General features: G+C 27.4%; 5 protein-coding genes and 1 long non-coding RNA gene across 23 annotated transcripts in view; 3 read left to right on the top strand and 3 right to left on the bottom strand.

Moving 5' to 3' along the window:
- The window catches only part of LOC118063996 (insulin-like receptor), a 32,405-nt gene extending 27,055 nt beyond the window's left edge, over positions 1-5,350 (bottom strand). Inside the window, exon 1 of the mRNA XM_035078307.1 lies at positions 4,846-5,350. The gene's annotated coding sequence lies outside the window, so the exon portion shown is untranslated. The remainder of the gene's footprint in view (positions 1-4,845) is intronic.
- A 215-nt stretch (positions 5,351-5,565) lies between these two features.
- Positions 5,566-8,708, top strand: Hpr1 (THO complex 1-like protein Hpr1). The gene is made up of 8 exons (XM_035078372.1): positions 5,566-5,815; positions 5,929-6,618; positions 6,697-6,944; positions 7,005-7,301; positions 7,407-7,556; positions 7,626-7,773; positions 7,881-8,114; positions 8,222-8,708. The coding sequence occupies exons 1-8, from the start codon at positions 5,780-5,782 to the stop codon at positions 8,384-8,386; spliced, it is 1,968 nt and encodes a 655-aa protein (XP_034934263.1). The 5' UTR covers positions 5,566-5,779; the 3' UTR covers positions 8,387-8,708.
- Positions 8,709-8,778: 70 nt separating this feature from the next.
- On the top strand, positions 8,779-10,723 carry LOC118064038 (lipase 1-like). The gene is made up of 7 exons (XM_035078395.1): positions 8,779-8,904; positions 9,031-9,211; positions 9,284-9,398; positions 9,475-9,721; positions 9,811-9,969; positions 10,052-10,279; positions 10,533-10,723. The coding sequence occupies exons 1-7, from the start codon at positions 8,806-8,808 to the stop codon at positions 10,686-10,688; spliced, it is 1,185 nt and encodes a 394-aa protein (XP_034934286.1). The 5' UTR covers positions 8,779-8,805; the 3' UTR covers positions 10,689-10,723.
- LOC118064071 (uncharacterized) lies at positions 8,942-11,196 on the bottom strand. Of its 3 annotated transcripts, none has more exons than XR_004690017.1 (6): positions 11,133-11,196; positions 10,233-10,313; positions 10,062-10,155; positions 9,836-9,952; positions 9,504-9,735; positions 8,942-9,190 (listed from the first exon to the last, which is right to left on the bottom strand). It is a non-coding gene; the product is annotated as an uncharacterized lncRNA (long non-coding RNA). The 3 variants fall into 3 exon arrangements; XR_004690020.1 differs by having other exon boundaries at positions 11,112-11,138; XR_004690015.1 differs by lacking the exon at positions 11,133-11,196 and having other exon boundaries at positions 8,946-9,190; positions 10,233-10,997.
- Positions 11,197-11,420: 224 nt separating this feature from the next.
- LOC118064030 (lipase 3-like) lies at positions 11,421-13,808 on the top strand. Its single transcript, XM_035078383.1, has 7 exons — positions 11,421-11,546; positions 11,668-11,848; positions 11,967-12,081; positions 12,154-12,400; positions 12,476-12,640; positions 12,724-12,951; positions 13,493-13,808. Exons 1-7 carry the CDS (start codon positions 11,430-11,432, stop codon positions 13,649-13,651), a joined length of 1,212 nt encoding a protein of 403 aa, XP_034934274.1. The 5' UTR covers positions 11,421-11,429; the 3' UTR covers positions 13,652-13,808.
- A 103-nt stretch (positions 13,809-13,911) lies between these two features.
- Positions 13,912-22,857, bottom strand: part of Mp (Multiplexin) — a 100,338-nt gene continuing 91,392 nt past the window's right edge. For 4 of the 16 annotated variants that reach the window (XM_035095183.1, XM_035095254.1, XM_035095191.1 and 1 more), the window contains 12 exons: positions 22,459-22,810; positions 21,983-22,359; positions 21,056-21,070; positions 20,809-20,904; positions 19,256-19,457; positions 19,083-19,157; positions 18,418-18,512; positions 18,242-18,334; positions 18,009-18,131; positions 16,399-16,413; positions 15,855-16,165; positions 13,912-15,741 (listed from right to left, as the gene is read on the bottom strand). In XM_035095183.1, coding sequence (XP_034951074.1) covers positions 15,360-15,741; positions 15,855-16,165; positions 16,399-16,413; positions 18,009-18,131; positions 18,242-18,334; positions 18,418-18,512; positions 19,083-19,157; positions 19,256-19,457; positions 20,809-20,904; positions 21,056-21,070; positions 21,983-22,359; positions 22,459-22,810 — 2,136 coding nt within the window. In that variant the 3' untranslated portion in view covers positions 13,912-15,359. The remainder of the gene's footprint in view (positions 15,742-15,854; positions 16,166-16,398; positions 16,414-18,008; positions 18,132-18,241; positions 18,335-18,417; positions 18,513-19,082; positions 19,158-19,255; positions 19,458-20,808; positions 20,905-21,055; positions 21,071-21,982; positions 22,360-22,458; positions 22,811-22,857) is intronic. The other 12 variants (XM_035095199.1, XM_035095237.1, XM_035095219.1 and 9 more) reach the window with 12 other exon arrangements.

The following is a 22,857-nucleotide window of genomic DNA, read 5'->3' as shown; positions in this document are numbered from 1 at the left end:
TCTAATGTATAATGCTAGTGGGAATATCAATGGAGAAATAGCAAATAGGTACGTGGCATAAGAAAGTTAAGGTAACAATCTCTTTGTAGTGTTAAACGTCACTTTATCTTAAACTCTAGAATATTTGTTCTCTTTTACGAATAAGAAGTAGGTATAGTTTCATTCCTATTATATTAAGTGAAGCGAGAAACCAGCCATCTTTGAAGTAGCAACAGCAGATGATGCTTCTCATGGAACTTGCGTATTCTGCTGAATATTTTTTGTGAATTATTTGAAATATTTTATTAAACAACTTATCCATTTGAATGTATGTAATATGATTTTATATTTATACATGAAAAATTGTCAATTAGTTTGTAATAATTATTATTACTAAAAGAAATAATATGTTTTCATTTAATTATAAAATTAAAATCCAATTTTTATTAATATTCTTGACTATTATGAAATCTTTCTATCAATATTATCATGAAAGTAGTTTTCCTTTTTCTGGTAAATTATTTTTGTGGTATTTAAAATATTCCAAGCCATGATAAAACCGGTAAAGAGAATGTATTTAACATTAAGGTAAGAATGCCACTTCATTTTCAGAATTTAGATTTTCTCGCATTTTTACAGACAAACTCAGAGACATCTATATGTCATTTCACCCTCATTATATTAAATGAAGCGGAAAGTTCGTCATCTCTGAAACCGTCAGAACAGATGTTTGTTTTCATAGACATAAATTACATGGACAAATTTAGATTATGTTGCATATTTTTCTCAAATTTTCCACAATACATACAATTATTTCATTTAATAAAATGAAAAAAATGTATTACATTCTCATGTTTTTTCCTTTGTTTTTAAATAATAATTTACATATTTTAAATTCAAAATTTACTATATCATCATGTGAACTGGGGTGTTATATTCTGAATGTTTAAATTAAAAAATTTCCAATAAGAATCAATTATTCTTCACCAATTGTTCACCATTAGTCGTTTTAGAAATAATTTATTAGACAATTTTTAATCACCATTTATCGTTAGTTGCTTTTATAATAACTGAGAACTAAATTCCAATTTCTTTTTATGAAAAGAAGAAGTGGAAAAAAAAGTAAAACCGGTTTGCTTTATATAAAGGGTATACGCCATGAAGTGGGAAGTTTATCTTCAACAGACGAAGTTTGCTGAGTATATTTTATAGGCTTCAACCCAAAAATTAGGCAAAAATATTCTATTTACTTCAACTAATTTCCACACATTTAATAATAAAAAAATATTTTTCTTTTCATTTTTTTTCTAAATCATTAATCTATTATTTTCATTCATCTATAATTAACGACAACAGAAAATAAATAATCTTCGTTAGCAAAGATTGTCTATTTACAAATAGTAGTATAAAACGTTGATGTTTACTTTAAGAATATAGTAGTTGTATTTATAATTGCATGTTTGTAACCAATGAATCATATAAATTGTATCCAATTATCTAAAGAGAATTTGATTTTAAATTATTTTTTTACATTCGATAAAAATATACTGTGATTGATAGATAGTTTTACTGATAAAAGAAATTTGATAAAATTTTCTATATTAAATTAATAATTATTAAATTGACATTTTAATTTTATATATATATATTTTATGGTCTATGTATAAAAAAAACCCTTTGAATAATTTTTTTTATTATTATTAAAAAATGCTTCTTTTTTTAAATGATATATTTAATGAAAATTTATCTAAAAGTCATATGACCAATCACTAAAATTTTAATATCAATCCAAATGATAAGATAGTTTATTAATGTTTATTAATATCATATCAAAATTTCATTGAATTCTTTATACCCTTCTTCATCAGCCAAGTCACCTTATAGTGAAACAAGTTTTACTGCATATTTTCATAATAGAATGAGCATCAAATGTATTTTTCAAGAAGATTATCTTATCAACCTTTTATAGAAACTACTATTTATTGATATAAATAAACATTCTAATCAAATTTCATACTTTGTAGAATACTTCAAAGTTTTAATTAAATATCAAATTTTTTTTTAGAAATCTAGTGTAATGTTCTAATTAACTATTTACTTAATGATCATCAAATTATGATTAATTGTTTTTAAATTTTATATTCAATGAACTTCAATTGCATCATGTATTGATTCACAAAGTTGTGATGTACTTTTATCTTTTTGAGTGAGCAATTAATATATATGTATAGATGCTTCATACACACATACACATATGCATACATACTTTACTATTTTACATGTTTTTGCACTCTTACAGATACAATAGTGACAAATACGCTTGCAATCTTGTACAAACAGATTTTCATTGATACATAACATTCAACAGAAAAAAAATATTTTCGTTGTGTCATAAATCAGCTGTTACTACAATCATCACTCGAGATTTCCTTGAATAGTATTTTTGCAAATATGTACTTTTGTTTCTTAGCCAGTTATTATTTTCATTCAAATCTGATCAACAATATTGTTGTAAAAACTTGATTAAATTTTTTTTAAATAACTTTACGATTATAATGATAACAGTATAATACAATATTAGCATTTTTAATTACTATGAGTGTAAATGTATTGAATGATTTATTGTTATTAATAACTGTCGATATTGGTAAGAAAAAAATATGTTAAAAAATAACGGTAACATAAATAATGGAGTAACTATGAAAAATACAATTACTATAAAGCATTATCTCAGAAATATGCCCTTGATGTTCATTCATAATAATGTCATATTATGTCAGTTATGTGATTAATAATTCTTGCAAAATATGTTTACCGACTCTTCCTACACTTGATTTTATTGACTTTAAAATAATTTATTATCTTTTCAACAAGAAAAAATTACTACTACTCGAGAAATAATTTAATATCTATTAAAATCATTTATAAAATTAACTTATAAATATTTGACTGTCTAGACATTTAATTATTATTATGCTCTAATTTATAAATGACATTAAAAATAGTAATTGTTTAAAAAAAAATTTGATTCAAAAAAATAAAAAAAAAAATGATGATTTCAATTGGCTTAAATTTATTTATAGAATGAATGAATTAAAAGTATTTAAAGAATTGATTATATTTAATTTTATTAAGGATATGTTTACTTAATAATTTTTTACTCCAATGAAATATCCATAAAACGTATTTTAAAAGCAGTAAAGGAGAATCTAATTATACATTTCTTAGTTTAATTTAACAACGATTGATTTTAAAACAAATTAATAAGTTTATTGTGTAAATTAAATGACCTTAATGGAAGGGAAGAATGTAGCCACATATTATATGTATAGATATAAAGAAATGTTGCAAAGAGGAATGCACAAACGCTTGGATCTTTAGTTGTAAGATATACGAAAGACCATTTAATAGGGATTGGTACAAGGAATAAGATGAAGAGAATGTGTACGTATTCTGTTCGGATCGTAAAACTGAGATGAGACGACCAGACTGTCGGTCATTGACTACACAAAAATATCCTGGAATGCTTATACATACATTGTATGTATACATGCATGTGACGGGATATTCTTGTGACACTTTTACTTGGAGTAGACGAAAAAATTAATTTTATAAAGGCGAAGATCAAGTTTAGAATCATTACTTGATTAAATATAATTTATTTAATGTGTAAATAAACAGAAAACACATTATTAAGCTTTCATTTTTATTACGAGTTATGTTATCACTGTCATTTTTATGGCAGAAATAAAATTAAAAATAGCAATGGGTAAAAATAGTTAAAATAAGGTTTGATATTTTTTTTAAATAAAAATCATAGATAAAAGACATCAATGATTAATATTTTTCAAAAATTAATTTTCAAAATAAGTGTGTGGTTTCTAATTCAAATATTTTTTTTATTTAAATTATCCCAAGATTTTTCAACCGAAATTTTTTAATAATTTTTTGATAAATCCACTTAAGAAAAACGGAAAATACTCATAATGTTAAAGTGTATAATGTTTATTAAATTGGCAGTGTAGTAAAGTATCAACTTATCTCTCACGATAGGCAGTTATGACCATCACGACATCCAGTTAATTTTTTTATTTTATTAATAATTAAAAAAGCAAAAAAAAAAAAAGAAATTAACTTCAAATATCAATGAAATAATATTCATTTATAAAATTGTATTTAATCAGTAAGTTTTTTTTCTTGGCTCGATTAAGAATCATTTTCATAAATAACATATAATTAATGGTTGATATTAGCCTGGGCATAATATTTATTCAACAGGCACATCAACATAAAATCAAGGAAAAAATTAATATATTTTATTTAAAATAAATTCAGCAACTTGTTGCTAAAGAATAATAGTAGTGTAGATAAGAATGAATTGGTAACATATAAGAAGCCAAGCGATGGGTGATCCATCGAAACGAGTGCGTCCTCAATACATCAAAGATTTCATCAGACTCTACTCATCAAAAAGCATCTTTTCTTCGCGTTAATAGAGAATCATGCTTCTAATTTTAAACTACGAAATGACACTTACATTATTTTTACTCCAATTTTGTGAGTTTATCAAACAGTAGAAAATTTTGAAAAATATTTTTGTAACAACTATTTTGTTAGATGATCAATATTTTGATTTGAAAACAACACACTTATGTATATTCAATAAATTGTTGATGTCAATAAATTATACATTAAGTTAAACTACGGTATAATAATACAGTGGCCCTGAGTTCTTAAAATACGTCGTTAGTAAAGAAAGAAACGAAAAAGAGAGAAAATAAATTCAAGAGAATAGATGTGCTAGAGTAGAGACATAAAAGTTATCAAGAGGAGAAACGAAGATGTGAATAGTCCAGAGATACTTACTGAACCATAGCACGCCGTGTTCCAAAAATTCCACGCCACAATCAGCAAGCTTGAATCGAACAGCAAAAAAAACACTATCCACACTAACAAAAGAAACTAACCACAAATATTTCTCACAATTCACTGAAAATAATTTATCGAAAATTCCAATACTGCGTGTCTTTAAAACTGATTTTGTGGGTCATAGATTTTTATGTAATTCGTACACAAGTTGTTTACTAAACCGCACACCACGCCATGCTCAACGAGCACTCGTCTGCCTCCTATGTTTGCTCCTTGACTAGTTGAGAAAAACAACTTTTGCGCACTATTTTGTTCAATAATCACACACTATTTAAACTTATCTCTTTATGATGTCAATATAAAGCTTGTATTTCAATTCAGTTAATTACTTAGAAAAAAGAATTACCACTCAACTAGATACTACACAATACATGCTTGCTAACACGTAAATCCGGTCAGGTCATCGTCCGCCATGCGGGAATAATGCGTTCAATGGCGCTCGAGTTTGCGCCGATAATCATTTATAAGTTTGGAAGAATACAAACGCCACCTATCCTAACCCTTTCAATAGTCTTAACTCAGTCCCGCCATCTTGTTCCTTTGTCAGGAAAAAGTTTCAATATTATCGATAATAAGTAACCATAATTCGGTCAAAAATTAATTTATTTGATAAAATTTATTAATAGAGAAATTTATTGATCATTTAAAAGATTTTACTAATAAAAATAATTAATTTTATCATTATTTATCATTAAATATTGACTTTTCCATTTTTGGCGCCTTTTAGAACTCCGATGTGACGTCATCTAGTGCAGTGTGTTTAATTTAGCGTATATACAAAATGGAGTTTTGAACACAGAGCTTCGAAAAATTCGTTACATTTATTTTGTAAAAAAGAAATAACTTGTCTTTTATAACAAAAAAATATACAATGGCAACGTTCGAAAAATTACGAAAAATTTATAGCGTAAGTTTAAATAAATTGAATAATCATGTTCTAATTCACCTTTGAGAAATTCCATTGAAATGTTCTCTAGTTTAGGTTATGTTTATAATTTGTTATATACTAATTGTTTACAGAATTACTTGCAGCAATGTCAAGCAATTTCTGATGTTGGAAATTTTCAAAAAAAATGTATCGAAGCTTGCCCAAATGATTTAGATAGAAAAGCTGCGATAGATCAAGCATTGCGAGATACTTTGCTTGTTATTCTCCAGGAAAATGCAACGAAAAATGTTTCTGCCTTAGAATCTTACATTACAATAACAATTGAAATTTGTAGAAAAGATTTAGCAACAACTAGTATGCCAGTAATGCTTCTGAGTGATATTTTTGACGCGATGACACTAGATAAATGTGAAAAATTATTCACTTATGTTGAGAATAATGTTGCTGTATGGAAGGAAGAATTATTTTTCAGTGCTTGTAAAAATAATTTGTTGCGAATGTGTAATGATTTATTGCGACGATTATCTCGTTCCCAACAAACAGTGTTTTGTGGACGAATTTTATTATTTCTTGCTAAATTCTTTCCATTCTCCGAACGATCTGGACTCAATATTGTAAGCGAATTTAATTTAGACAATCATACTGAATTCGGATCAGAAAAGACTGATGAAGATGCTGTAGAACCGATGGAAGAAGATGATAAGACAGAAACTAAAGTACAGATGGATTATAATTTATACAGAAAATTTTGGGCTCTACAAGATTTCTTTAGAAATCCTAATCAATGTTATAATAAAATGCATTGGAAAGTTTTCTCTGCTGTAAGAATTCCTCTTTTCAGATAATAATTATACATTATTGCTGTCATCATTAAATTTATTAGATTTTGATGATTTCAGCATGCTACAAGTGTGCTCTCTGCATTTTCTTCTTTCAAATTAGAAGATCAACGAACCTATTCTACGACTGGAATCAGAAGAGAATCAGTTGGAGAAAATTCGTACAAAGAAACTCATTATTTTGCCAAATATCTCACCAATCAAAAGCTACTGGAATTGCAACTTTCTGATTCTAATTTTCGACGTTATGTTCTACTCCAGTTCTTAATTTTATTCCAATATCTCAATAGCACTGTCAAATTTAAAGCGTAAGTATTCAATAATTCATATGAAAATATTTGCATCAAAATGACCTAATTTTTTTTTAGTGAAACTCATGAATTAAAACCAGATCAAATTGAATGGGTAAAAATAACTACAGAACAAGTATTCAATTTATTAGTTGAAACTCCTCCAGATGGTCGAGCATTTGCTGAAACTGTTAAAAATATTCTGAAACGTGAAGAACATTGGAATGCCTGGAAAAATGATGGTTGTCCACCGTTCAAAAAACCTGCTCATGATTCTGGTGAAAATGATGAGCCGAAAAAAGTTAAAAGAATGAGACGTCGGATTGGCGATGTGATTCGAGAAGCACAAGCTGCGGGTAGATTTAACATGGGAAAGTAAGTTATTTATCGATATTAAGGAATACATTAATTGAAATTTAAATATTGAATATTTATGACTAATGTTTGTATGTAGAATGTTAATCATTGGTGTTTTTGTAGCCCTGAGCTCACTAAATTATGGAATCTATGTCCAAATAATTTAGAATCTTGCAAATCGAAAGATCGAGATTTCTTACCATCATTGGAGACCTATTTCGAAACAGCAATAGTGGAATTAGATCCTGCTTCTATGGTTGAAGATGAATATAAGTAAATATAATAATAGTTCTTCAATCATTTGAAATCGTTGTATTTTTTTAATTTCTTCTCTTTTTAAAGGAAAGTTAATGATGGCAATTTCGGATGGAGAGCCTTGAGATTATTAGCTAGACGAAGCCCACACTTTTTCGTTCATGGAAATAATCCTATCAATAAATTGCCGGAGTATCTTGAATTAATGATTAAAAAAATTGCCAAAGACAGGCCAGTAAGTAATTGATTGATTTATTCAAATATCTATATCATATTGAATTCTTATTTTTTTATATAAATATTAAAATAATTAGTAATTAATATTAGTATTCACTTCATTAGCTTCAATCTGATGCTAAAGCTGACGTTGAAGAAACTACTCCTCCAGATTCCAGTGAACAAGAATTTAATGAAGATGTTCTGAAACAAGATTCAGAAGTAGTTGAATCAGAAAACTCCGATCATAAAGCTGGCAAGACAAATCCTATTACTGAAGGAATGATTATAAAACTTTCAGAAGTATTGAAGAACGATTGGGAAAAATTGGCTATTAAGCTTGGATATAAACAAGATGAGGTTCGATATATTTATCTAATAAATTGTTCATAAAATTAACGATAAAAAACTTCAATATAATTTGAAAAACTATTATATTATTATATAATCATTTATTTTTCCAATAGATTGCCTTTTTCCGTGGGAAATCTACTTTATACGAACAGTGTATGAGCATGTTGAAAATTTGGGTGGAAGCTGATGAAGATGCTTCAGTCGAAAATTTAGCGTACATATTGGAAGGATTAAATTTAACAGAAGCTTTAGTAGCCTTAAAATTAGACAGTAATTAATAAATATAATTAGATAAGAGTAAATATATTAATTCTGTACTGTTTTAATTAATTGGTATATTAATTATTCACCGTCAACATAACTGTTACAGCTTTATCAACTAATTATATCTGGGAATGAAACAAAAAACTACATTTTTTCATATTTATATATAAAATATAATGATTATTGTTCGAAGAAAAACAATTACGTACAAACATAAGTGAATTACAGATAAACGTACGTAAAGTTACACGCGAAACATGTCTATTAACTTTATAATTTTATATTTAAATGCAGTTAAAGATCATAAAATTGGAGTAAAAGTATAATTATATATAAGTAGAGGTATTATTATTTAATTTGATAAGCGAAACCCATTACTTACTAAAGTATAACAGTGTTTATTTTGCCATCTTGTAAAACAGTCACCGAAAAAATGATAAAAATTCAAATAAGCATTTTCATTTTTGTTTTTACATTTTGTAATATACAAGGTTCATTTAGTGATTTTTTTTTGAAAGATTACTGGTTAGCTGTAAGTGAAAATTAATTTTTACTCAGAAAATATACAATTTATTCAAAGGAAAAATTTATAATGAGTTTTTACTAAGTATATTACATGTCAATCAGCTTTAATGCTGTTACATTTATTCATTTTTAGGAGAATATAGCTAAACGAGATGGATATCCTATAGAAACACATGCAGTCACAACGGAGGATGGATACATATTGACTGTTCATCGAATCCCAGGAAGTGAAGGAGGACAGCCAATTTTAATACAGCATGGACTGTTAGGCAATTCTGCTTTATGGATTGTTTCTGGAAAAGCGCATTCATTAGGTTTCATCATAGTTTCATAAATACACTATAAAATTCATATAAATATTTTGTAATAACATTATTACTTGATAGCATACATACTAGCTGATCAAGGATACGATGTTTGGCTTGGAAATATTCGTGGGAATACGCAAGGAATGAATCATATTAACTTAACGACAAGCGATTCTGAATTTTGGGATTTCAGGTAATTTGATTAAAAAGAAAATTGATCAAATCATTTGCAGAAGATAAAAGATTAATTTTCTGTTGTAAATATAAAGTTATCATGAGATGGCTGTATACGATTTACCTGCAATGATTAATTATATCCACGCCTTAACCAACCGATATCCATTCTATATTGGTCATTCGCAAGGTGGAGCAATGTTTTATATATTAGCTAGTGAAGTACCAGATGTAGCAAATACAGTGAAATTATCCATCGGTTTAGCACCAGTTGCTTACAAATCAGATATGTGGGATCCAGTCTTACGATTAATATCAAATATTTTGAGAAAAATCGATGATGTTAGTAGAAGTAACTATTATGATATTTTAAAAATGAATAAATGATGAACAATAAAAAGAATTAGACTAATCTATCTTAAAAATTTCAGGTACTGTCAATTGTTTTTAACATACAAACTTTTATGACTCCGTTTTGGCCTTTGTTTTTACTCAGATTACTATGTGCAGTACTGTCAATAGGAAATTATAATTGCTTAGATTTGTTTCCAACACTTGTTGGTGCTGAAAGACCTGAATTATTTGATCAAGTAATTTTAAATATTATTACTACGAAATATTAATAATGTTTGATTAATAATAATTATCAAAGTAAATTTTTTTTTTTGAAAGGCAATATTACCAGCAGTTGCAGCTAATTTTCCAGCTGGAACATCCAAGAAAAATATGCGCCTCTATGCTCAACTTATGCAGACTGATCGTTTTGAACGTTATGACTACGGTGAAACCAAAAATTTAGAAATCTATAATTCTCCAATACCTCCAGAGTATGATTTGAAGAAAGTTACTCAACCACATGCAATATTTTTAGCAGATGCTGATGTATTCGCTCATCTTCCAGTAAGTAATCTTCTTACATATTTCAAATAATTCTCTGTAACATAGCATAGATTTAAAGCCCTTCATGTATTTCAATTACTATAGCTGTCTTATGTTCTGTTTGAAATAAAAACTTTTATCTTATCTTGAATGAGAATATTGAAATTGTCTTTCAATAGGAAAAATGTCAATACATTATAATGAATGTGAAAATTGTAGTTGTCAACAATAAACATAATGATTATCAGTTACTTAAAGTATATTTTTTTTACAGGATTTAAATAAATTATTTAATCTACTGCCCAATATCGTGGATGAACATCTTGTAAATGCTTCAGGATTTAGTCATATGGACTTTCTTTGGGGATCAAAATCAAGAGATGTTATCTATCCTCGAATATTAGAGCTTATTGATAGATATAATAATTGATAATTTATTAATAAAAATTCTATTAATTTACTATAGCTCATGATTTAAAGTATTTATTTTGTAAAGTAAATCATAAATTTGCTCTACTGTAACATCCTGGAATTCGAAAAGCTAAATAAAATTAACAAAATTAATCTGAATAACGGAATCATAAGTTTTTTTAATTAAAATGATTTATTATTTAAAACCATGAAATCAATTTTCATGAGAAATTATAAACATTCTCTGAAAATTTTAGCAAATTCTCTCGACGAGGTTTCTCAAATTAATTCAATATAGTCGATGATAGTATGAGAATAATTTGAATAATATTAATTTTGAAAAATATGGAAAAATTATAGCACAAATATCTGAAAAATATGAATAGTTTTATCACAAGAAATAAATGAGTGAAATGTATAATCATTGTTGAAATTGATATACTATATAGTGTTGTCAACTAACAACGTGTTATTAGAACTGATGCATTCAATTGAATAAAATAACTTTTTATACTTATATGTAATTACGATGAATCACTCAAAACAATAGAATAATGTATACTCCCACATATTTCATAAATAAACGTACAGAGTGACTTATATGCGACAATTAGAGATCATAAAATTTTATGTTATGATAAAATAAAATTGTAAGTATAATTATACATAAGTAGAGGTATTTTTGAAATTCGATAAGCAAAGTTTATAAATTTTCAAGATGTGTAATTACCCTCTAACAGTGTCTATTCTGTCATCTGGTATGACAGTCATTGAAAGAATGATTACTATTCAAATTAGCATTTTCTTTTTTTTCAGTACATTCTGTACTATCCAAAGTTCATTTTCTGATTTTTTTTTAAATGATTATTGGTCAACTGTAAGTTAAAATTGACTTTTGTTCAGAGATATTTCATCGATTGCAAGGAAATCTTGTAATTAATTTTTATCCAGTTTATATGTCGATAAGCTTTAGATTTGTTACGTTTGTTTATCGTTAGGAGAGTATGGCTGAACGTGATGGATATACTGTAGAAATACACAATGTCACAACTGAGGATGGATACATATTGACTGTACAACGAATCCCAGGAAGCGAAGGAGCACAACCAATTTTACTAGTGCATGGACTGCTATGCAATTCAGCTTTATGGCTTGCTTCTGGAAAAGAACGATCATTAGGTTTTTTTATAGTACTATCTGAAAATAAATTAATGGAAATCACTACATTTAGTGAACTTCACTCATTTATTTTTGAAGTTTGATATACGATAGACTTTATAAAAATATTATTTGTTAGCATATTTACTAGTTGATGAAGGATATGATGTCTGGCTTGGAAACGTTCGGGGAAATACATATGGACTTAATCATGTTAATTTGACAACAGATGATACTGAATTTTGGGACTTTAGGTAATTTGAAGTTGAAAAAAAAAATTGATTTGAACAGTAGACAATAATATTTTTTCATATATAATTGTAAAGCTATCATGAGATGGCCATATATGATCTTCCTGCAATCATTTATTACATTCAAGCCTCAACCAACCAATATCCATTCTATATTGGTCACTCTCAAGGCACAGTATTATTTTTTGTACTTGGAATCTTACGACCAGATGTTGCAAATTCATTGAAGCTGCCAATATCTTTAGCACCAGTTGCTTACATAGGCCATATTATTGGTCCACTTCAGCGATTTGCTTTATATTGTGTAGCAGCATTGTACAGAGTAATTATTTCTTCATAAGAAGTCGTAAAAGCTTTAATACTTGAAGAATAATATAAGTGTATCTTAATATTTTAGGTAGTACAAATTTTCACTAATGTGCAAACCTTTTTCACTCCAAGTTGGCGGTTGTCCATTTTTTTACTTAAATTATTCTGTGCAGTGTTATCATTAGGAAATTATAATTGTTTGAATGTAGTGTCCAGTTTTCTTGGATATGAAAGACCTGAATTATTCGACATGGTAATTTTGAATATTTTGGATAATTTAGTTTTAATAACATTCAATAAGTATAATAATTTATTTTTATGCTAATTTGATTAAAGACCATATTACCAGCAATAGTAACTAATTTTCCCGCTGGAACTTCCGCAAAAAATATGTATTTTTACGCACAACATACAATGTCCGGTCGTTTCAATCTATATGATTATGGTGAAGCAACCAATTTGAAACTCTACAATTCTTCAACACCTCCAGAATATGATTTGAAAAAAATCACTCAACCCAATGGGATATTTTTGGGGGACTCTGATATTTTTGTCAAGTTTCCGGTAAGTATTGAAAAATAATATTAATCATATAATCTAAAAAAAAGTTTGTTTAATCAAATTTAACATCCATCAATAGTTTGATTTAATTAGAAACAAAAATACTTGATCCATGTGAAAGATACATTTAATAGGTTTCAATAATCAATTCTCGGAAAATTGAGAAAAAATAAAAAACTAACTTATATTGGTAGATCGTTGCTTAATTAATTTAATAATAGATATTCTATTTTAATAATTAAAAGATCAGCAGAAAAATATTGAACCAAGATGTAGTTAAAATATTTATTTTTGATTCACTAATTAAATAGATTCAATGAACCAATTTTTACAATTAGATCTGGGTTCTTTCACATTTTTAAAGATAAGAAAAGGTAGTTTTAAGTAGAATGTGTCTTATTATAAATTAAAATTGGAATTGGCTTTGAAGTATTAACGATGTGAAATATTGTAATATAATATAGATACTGATAAGATAATGGTCAAGAACCAAGACAATAATAATAAGTTACTATTAAAGTCAATACAAGTATTTTTTTAACAGGATTTGAATAAACTATTGCAATTAGTGCCTAATATCGTTGTTCAACATGTCGTGAATGCTTCAGGATTTACACATATGGATTTCGTATGGGGAGCAAAGTCAAGAGATTTAGTTTATAATCATGTGTTGAAGCTTGTTTATGAATATAATAATCAATAAAACCTCACAAATTGAAGTTCTCTTAATTCTCCATAGATTTTGGATTTTAGAATTTATCTCTTAGATTATAGCTGTTATATCCATATGTATTTTTTTTATAAATTTACCTGTATAATCGCTCGATTTTTATATTTGATAAAAGTACGTATGAATATTGATGAATAAAAGTATTGAAAAAATAAAACATTGATTACTTTTTATTAAGAAATACATTAATAAAAAATACAAATAATGGAAATTTCGTTAAATTATTTTTAGCAAAACAATATGAAGGTAATAATTAATTATTCAACCATTTATTATTTAATTGATCCATCATAATAATGACACAAAGTATATGTTTTTTCAGTAAATATAATTCCTTTCCACACACAAACATTTTGTTATTTATACTTTCTCCATATTTTAGAGGTTTAAATTAATGGTACATTTACATTGGAAATTCAAATTCGATGTTTATTTGTTTCCATGGATATAAAAATAATTAAAAAAGTTATGCTAAGGTTGTCGAAAAAAATGACCTAATTTAGATAAGTTTTTTTCAAATAGTATGGTAAATGATATTGTATTTAAATTCTGGTAACATTATCATTTGGAATTAATAATTAATTGGAATCTCTATGACCATTTAAGTATCGCAATGTATTAAAAACAATATATTAATATCATTCTTAATTTACGTTAAGGTTTAGTATAAATCAATTCTTATTAGTACTATTAATTATCATCAGTAATGTTGTCACAAAGACTATACAAGATATGGCAGTATTTAGAACATAAATATTATCCACGCTTACATATATTATTCATTCCTAAAATTAATTTTTTGGCTATTTTTTATATCTAAATTAAACCTTTTAACATCTGAGATTTTGAGTATTTAATAAGTACAGTTACAAGTAATAATCTCAATCTTAAATATTTTCGTGGCAAAAATTCTTTCAAATCAACGTTTCTTTTTTTTCATTTATTATCAAATATCTAACTACGTTAAAAATGTAATATGAATTGAAAAATAATTATTGCCTCACGTAGTCTCATTTAATTATTTAAATTTTGAACAAAATTAACGTTTGATAATTGTGGGTTGAGAATATTTTCGATTGAAATTAATAAAGCAATTTATGTTAAATAATTTAGTCAATAAAATTACATAGTAAATATATTCAGGCATCATCAAGAAATTTTTACAATTTTTAAAAACAATGGATTTTTTAAATTTAGTCAGATTATATAAAATATCATAAAGCATTCAAAAAATAAACACTAGAGCTGTTTGTTTTTTATAAACCTAAAGTTGATCGTTTATTGTTGCTTGTACAGTACGTTTGAAACCGACATTTTATTAACATTTATAGCGATATTGATGATTTTTATTGATGAAAAATTTCTAGTTGAAGTTGTTTATTTTTAATAGTTATTGAGTTAATTTTATATTATCCATTATAGTATGAGAATATTCTAGGTGATATGATCGAGATATGATAACTTTTATAGAACGAATTTGAGACTCTCAGTCTTGTCAATGTAAATTATTATTTTTTACGATCAATTATTTAAAATCTCAAAGATCATTCCTCATCGAATGGTTGGAAATTTTTATGAAACTCTTAAATACTGAGGAGATCAAATTCGAGGTATTTTAATGCTCGAAATGATGAGTTAATGTATATTTAAAAACTTGTTACAGTTTATGGTAATGAAATAATTAGTTTTTCATTACTTTACGTAAATATGTCTGATAATCTTCTTCAGAGATATCATCATCATCATCATAATTATCATCACGGGTTTCATTATCACTAACATTATTTGTATCTTTGTAGTAATAATTATCATTGTGGTTGTTTAAATGAGTAGGAAAATCTATTAGACCTCTCTTTCTCCTCACTGTCTCACTTGTTACTTCTATACATAGTAATACAAATTTATTATCGCAAGAATATCGAGATTGTTCCAAAAGACGTCCTCTCGTAATTGGAGAACCTAATCCAAAACGGTCGGAACTTCCAGAATGCCAGGCGTCACAATAAGTATCCATTGCACGGTCTCCAAGCTTGTGGGATCCATGCCAAACTACTTTATTCGGCCTAAAAAATTTTCAATAGATTATAACAAATGTACCTTATGAAGATGAAATATTTTCTCATTCCACCTGAATATGAAATGGAATCAAATGGAATAAGATTAAGATGATACTTACCAGGTAAAGTCAGTAAGAACATTTTTTCCATTAAAGCTATAAATTCTTGGGTTTGGTGAAAAATAAGCTCCATTCCCGCTAAACATTTCCCTCCATGAATTAAAGAGAACATCTCCTTTAATGTTCACAATAGGCAAGTCTCTATCACTTGATCGCACTATGCTGTCAACATTTTGCACTCTTGAACTTAGAAATGCACGGAAAGTTCCTCTTAATCCTGCTCGTCTGGCTTGTCGATAGCAAGCAAAATCGGCTCCACTTAAACCGTGCATATCACCAGTCATAGGTTCATTGAGTGCAGCCATCCGCAGCTGTAATTTTTCAATATCAAGATTGTTTTATCTGTCAATCAAAATTTTTCTTTCTTTTGTTCTATATCTTATGTAAATTCTTCGTTATGATTTTTCATTTAATTAATTCACCACTGAATATATTTTATTGATTTTTTTTCTTTTATAAAATAAAAACAAGATGAAAAAAAATTTTTATGACTAATATATGTATTTATAATGATAAATATTATATGTAATTGTTAAAATATTACCTTTTTAGGATACCACTGCAGCATTGAAAATATAGTGCTTAGTATTATATTGGAAGTGAATGTAAAAATATATTATCATATAGGGTCAAGAAGGATTAAGTGAGCTAGCATATAAAGTGGCCTCTTAGTTATTAATGATGCTTATAATTACATTTGATAATTGAATAATTGCTGTGAAATCTATTTTTCAATGGAGATATTGTTAAATTTCACTAATAACTAATCTACTTCTAGGCTATCAATTTAATTACTAAATTATAATTGAGGTCACAAATAATTACAAATAATTTTGAAATACATTTTTTTATAAAGATGTACACATTCATAAGTACATTAATAATAAATGGTATAACTTAGTATTAGCTATAAAGCAGGTACATTAATAATCAACATAATTAATTCTAAAGTATTCGATGTGTACATTGGTGTTTTATGTAAGCGTATGTAATAATTATTGTTAATAATTTATTGATGTCTTTAATTATTGTAGGAATTATTTTGTTAAATATTTTTATAGTGAAAATGACTACTATTATGAAATATAGTTTGTTCATAAAATAACGTTTGTAATAATGGTGCATAATTTTTATTATGAGAATGAATTAACACTTAACTTTGATTTTATAGTTTTTCTTATTAAGAAAGAAACTACATTTAACTTTTTTAACCATTTTTTGCCCTCAGAACTCTTTTGATCGTTTTCCATCTTTTCCCACCTTCTTAACACGTATAAATCTTTTCATCAGATTATTTAGAAAGATAAAAGCATCTCATTTCATTTTAAATATTAGAGATTTTTCTTTTTCAATAATAAGTTTAAAAAAATTTTTTAATGAAGATGAATAATAAAATGAGTAAAACTATTTTTAATTTCAATCTTTGTTAAATAATTTTATCAATTTAGAACATCGATCGAATAGTTCACTCAAATAATTCAATTTGTCAAAATTATTGATTGATTCAATCCGACATATTGGGGAAAAAAAGGTTTTTTAATAGCAGAAAATTGACATGATTAATTACTTCAATTTTTTCTATTTCTCAGATAAAAGTCGTTAGTTAAAGGTAGATAAAGTTGTATTAAAAATAGTACTATCATTATTCAATGATAAAGTTTTAAGCAATGATGAGTTATTAAGCTTATTTGGCAATAAATTAAAATAGATAACGTTGGAAATCACATTAGTTTAATTAATAATATTTTACAGCTGATTTTCAATTAAATATTATTCTCGTCTTGATAAATAAATTTTCAACAAAGTTTGATTTTTGATTATTACAATAAAATGATCATTATTATTATCGATAGTTAATAATATCGATATCTCAAAAGAGTTTTTTTTCTTTTTATTGAACCATATGCCAATCAAATATTTTGAAACTATTTTTGACGATTGAATAGAACCAAGTAAACCGTTAAATGTTAGTTTTGAATTTAACTTGGCATTTTATAAATAATATTATCAATTGGAACATTGAAGATTAACCAAAAAACCAGTTTTAAAGAGTTATGTGGTTTGACCTTTTTCTTTCTGCATCATTGTTTACAGTGATGTATATATTCACGAATAATGGTATCGAGAAAAATCAAGGATTTAAAAAATACTCACCCCAGTTCCATTGGCTTTTACAGGTATTTGATTGATAAGGTTCGATGATTCAAAGGGAGGATTAGCTGGTGGTGGTATTGTAGTTGGTGGAGGTGTTGTAGATATCGGCAGTAATGTTCCAAGCTGATAAAAAATCATTAAATTTATATAGTGTTTAATCAAAACTAATAACTGAACAATTATTTTAAAAAAATTTGTTTTTGTAAATTGAATAAATTTCTTAATCAACTTACTGCTATGTATTGCCATCCATTATTTACACGAACCAATAATGCTTCTTCATCAATGATATAAGCCAATGTTCCAACAGGGCTCACATTTGACATCTAAATAAATAAATATTTTGTTTTTAGTGAGTATAAAAACCTTTCATGTTTATACTTGAGCTTTTATTTGAATTGAACAGTACCTTTATCATTGCTTCTGTATTTTGAAATGTCACTGCACCTGGGACTATTTTAGTTGTTGATTCATGAGATCCTTTCGTTCCTCCACTACCAGCTGCTAAATATTAATTATTTATTTCACGAAATATTTCCAAATTGACAGAATTCTTTTATGCTACTATTAACATTTAAAGTTGGGCTATTGATTTTAATCAATTACTTATCATAAAAAATTCATGATTAAAAACAACTAAATGCTTTGATAAACAGTTCTGAAAATAAATACAAGCTTTGAAATTGATGGCTCGGAAAATTAGGAGTTATTTTTAAAGAAAATTGATTGAATGTAAATGAATTGGGGCAGATTTAGATTTTTTTTTTATTTATCAAATCTACTATTGGAAACGTTTTCAATGGTAGATTTGCAATCCTTCAATTTTCTTGTAAGAATACTTTCAAACTATATTCGAAAGAAAAAAATTCTCTTTTGATGGATTAAATTGTAGCTTCTTTTGAACACTTTTAAAACATTATCTTAATTAAAGTATATCAAACTAAGCAACCAATAATCTATACAAGCTAATCCCTAAATAAAAATATAGCACAATAACTAATGAGTTTGAGAAGCTTATATAAAGTTAGTGCATCGAATAATCTACTTAATAATATAACATGATTAATACTTTACCAAAATGTTCTTTTAATTCTTTCAATTGCTTCAATTCTCGAATAACTTTCAATTCATCAATACTACTTCTGGCTCCTTGTAGCATGCAATTAAATGCAGGATTTATTTTACAGGATTTGTTTTATACAATAAGTACGAAATTAATTGCGAATATAATTCATAAGTAAATATACCTTGACGGGCACCATAATAATCCCTTTCTCCAAAAATATGACCTCTTCCAATACCAGATTCTACTTTCTGACCAATTAGTGATAACCCGGGAGGTCCTGGTGGTCCTGGAGGTCCAGGCAATCCTCTCTGTCCATCTTTGCCAGGAAATCCTGGACTTCCCGGAAATCCTTCATCTCCTTTTTCTCCTTTATCTCCTTTTATCTATGTGTTTATGAAGTAAATGAATTATCGATATTTTTTGTCCAGTGAAGTAACATAAATAACAAATAGAGAAGATAAGAATAATCAATAGCATTATGACGGGAATCTGGTTTTTTATTAATAGAGATACTGAATCATTTATTTAAAGAAAAACGCTACTTCGAATTGATAAAATTTTGATCTGTTAAATATGGGATTGTTGTATTGAATTATTAACTTTTGATTGAACGATATATTACTTGGAATTAAAGATTTAACATTCATGCATATGTTTAAATGTTCAAATATAAGTAAAATTTTTCATGCCAAGTAATATTTGCAAGCTTATTTTGTTATTTTTTCAAACAATTGAGTAACTCAATCGTTTTAGCTTACGAGGTGTCCAGGAGACTTGACCCTACAATACGCAAGTTGAACCATCTCCAATATCCTAACACGTAAATAACTTAACTCCACTGTAGAATCAAGTCGTTCAGTTCCCCTTATAATTAAAACAATTTATTTCTAGCTCAAAGACAGGATAATTTTTGTTTATTTAAGGTATCAGGATAATTATGGAAATATTATTTTTAAATATAAGATCGAAGGAAATTGATTAAAAATAGAGACAGATACTTTTTTATTCATTGTTTGTCATCAAAATGAAAGTAATTTGAACACAAATTTTTTTTCTACATAAACGCCAATCTCATCGTGTTTTTATTCGATTCAATTGTTTCGAATCAGTCACTCGGAATAAATCGCGTTAAGTGTTTTTTTTTCATGAAATAAATGGGTATACGAGTGTTTTACATAAGAATCAATAGTACTTATTTATATTATCGGAACTCAAGTTTATCGTTGGTTGGATTTGTTTAAAATTTATTTATCTCAATCAAATCAGTTGAAATGAGAAATTCAGCTATTGCTATCACTAACATTATATTGTTTATGATCAACTACTAGAAATTTATTAGTGAATATTATTTCTGCAATTCTAACTTGTTTGGCTCTAGTGTTTTTGAAAAAAAGATTATCTAATGATATACAATAGTCAACTGTGAGTGAGAATGTTTATATTTAAATTTATATCTGGGCATTAAAATTCTGTCAATCTTCATCATCATTGAAATGAGAATTCACTCACTGGATACTCAGCGAATTGAACCCTTTTCAAAAGTCTATATTCATGAGCTTAAATGCGACCCGAATCCGTCAGGTTAGGGGGACAAAAATCTGTCTGACATAATTTTTTATGATAAAAGTTAAATAAAACCTTAAAGATCTTATAAACGAATTTGAATTTTTTAAAATGTAATTAAATGAGAATTAAAGTAATAACAGAGTAAATTAAATTGATTTGGAAACTTACACCAACAACACTTCCATATGAACTCAGCATACCAGGTTCACCTTTTTCACCTTTTAATCCAGTTGGTCCCTGAGGTCCTGGAGGTCCTGGACGACCCTGATCAATAAATATTTTGATCAATAAAAATAGAAAAACAACATCGAGTTAAAGAGCTTTACAAATAATTTAATATTTGTACATTTCATTGTGTTTAGTAATTAAATTCATAATGTCAATACATCGCTAATAATTATTTATTTACACCCACCTTATGCAACTGGTTCTATATAGGCCAGCAAAAAAATTACAAGAAAATTTTTTTTATTTTTAATGTCATTGGGAACGTGTGTACTTATAACTTTAAAATGAGATCACTAATTAGACATTAATTTATTAGTGGGTTATTAATTAGTTGATTAATTATAATCAAGTTTGAGTTTTCAATTTTTTACAAGCAAATCTGGAATTGACTGAAGTTTACATGTAGTTCATTATCTTCATTTCATCAAATATTTGATGTTGATTTTTTGACTAATTATGCTGGGAAAACTATATCGACTAAAAGTTAGATGAATGTATGAGCCTAAGAAGAATATAAAAGACTAAAACATGTATTGTAGCTTTTTTTTATTTGATCATATTTTAAAATATTTATTTAATTTATAAATTATTTTTAAATTGACTTCATTCAATATTCATATCTTAGTGATAATGAGTTCAATAAAATAAACAGCTTCAGTATTGAAATGTGTTGTAAAATTTTTTTTAACAAAAAGTGCTCATAAAAATATTTTATTTCAGTATGATATATAAATTTTGTAAAGTATTTTTTATTCGAAACAAATCTTTTTATGCAATTCCTGTAAGGATTGCATTCTCTTGAGAGTAAGTAGTAGAATATCGTAATATGAAGTTTGTACGGGAATAATAGAAAGAAAATATGATTTTTCTATTAGTTTTCTTTTTCAAAACTACAATAGAGTTCTTTTAAAAAACTTTTTGATTCTTCATGCCATTAGAGAATTTCCGTTATTCAAGTATGCAGTATTTATAAATATTTCCTAATTCGAAAACTCAAAGAAATTTGCTTTTAAATTTACTTTTTTGTTTCATCAATGGATAAATATTATTTTGATTTAAATTCAGGATCATTATACATGCAAATTGATTTATTTATTATAATGCAATGCATTACCGGCCATCCAGGTAGTCCTATTTCGCCAGAAGTTCCGGGTTTTCCAGGTGGTCCTGGAGGTCCTGGTCGACCTCTTCTTCCTCTTTTACCTTCAGAACCTTTCTCTCCTTTAATCGTTACGTAATCACCGGTTCCAGCAATTGCTGTAACTCCAGGAGGACCTCTTTCGCCTTTTTCTCCCTTCGACCCAGCAGTGCCAGTTACTCCAGGAATTCCATCTTTCCCTGGTTCACCTTTCTCCCCTTGAGGCCCTTGAACTCCATTCATTCCCGGCTGCCCTGAAGGACCTGTATCACCTTTACTTCCCTTTTCACCTTTTACTCCGATTTCACCCTTGAATCCTCTTGCACCAGGTTCACCTTTTGGACCTCTTATTCCTGTTTCAATAAAAAGTTGTTGAAGAGTAATTATCGATAACAATCACAATTATTTATATTTAATTAATTTAAATGGATTGAACCAACTTATCTAATTACCCGAATTATTTTCACCATTTCCACCACCAGTTCCAGCAGGACCAGGAGGTCCAGGCACACCTGGTTTGCCTTCTGGTCCGATATCACCCTTTTCTCCTTTTTCAGCTGGTCTACCATTTTCTCCAGGAGCACCAGGAAGACCCGGAGTACCTGGTGCACCGGGTTCTCCTTTAAAGCCTTGGATTCCACGGCTGCCTTCTTTCCCATGATCTCCTTTGGATCCTTTTTGTCCCATCTCACCTTTCACTCCTTTTGACCCTGGTATGCCTGGTTCACCTTTCGTTCCGGGTATTCCAGGCTCACCCACATCTCCTTTTTGTCCTGGTAATCCCGGTCTCATTGTAATACTATCCTATTATAAATTAAAAAAAAAAATTAATTCCTCTGTAATACATTTTC

Source organism: Chelonus insularis, unplaced genomic scaffold (genome assembly GCF_013357705.1).
Source record: "Chelonus insularis isolate UGA/USDA-ARS -01 unplaced genomic scaffold, ASM1335770v1 contig_116_pilon, whole genome shotgun sequence".
NCBI classification, from domain to species: domain Eukaryota; kingdom Metazoa; phylum Arthropoda; class Insecta; order Hymenoptera; family Braconidae; genus Chelonus; species Chelonus insularis.
This window is presented reverse-complemented; position numbering and strand designations above follow the sequence as displayed.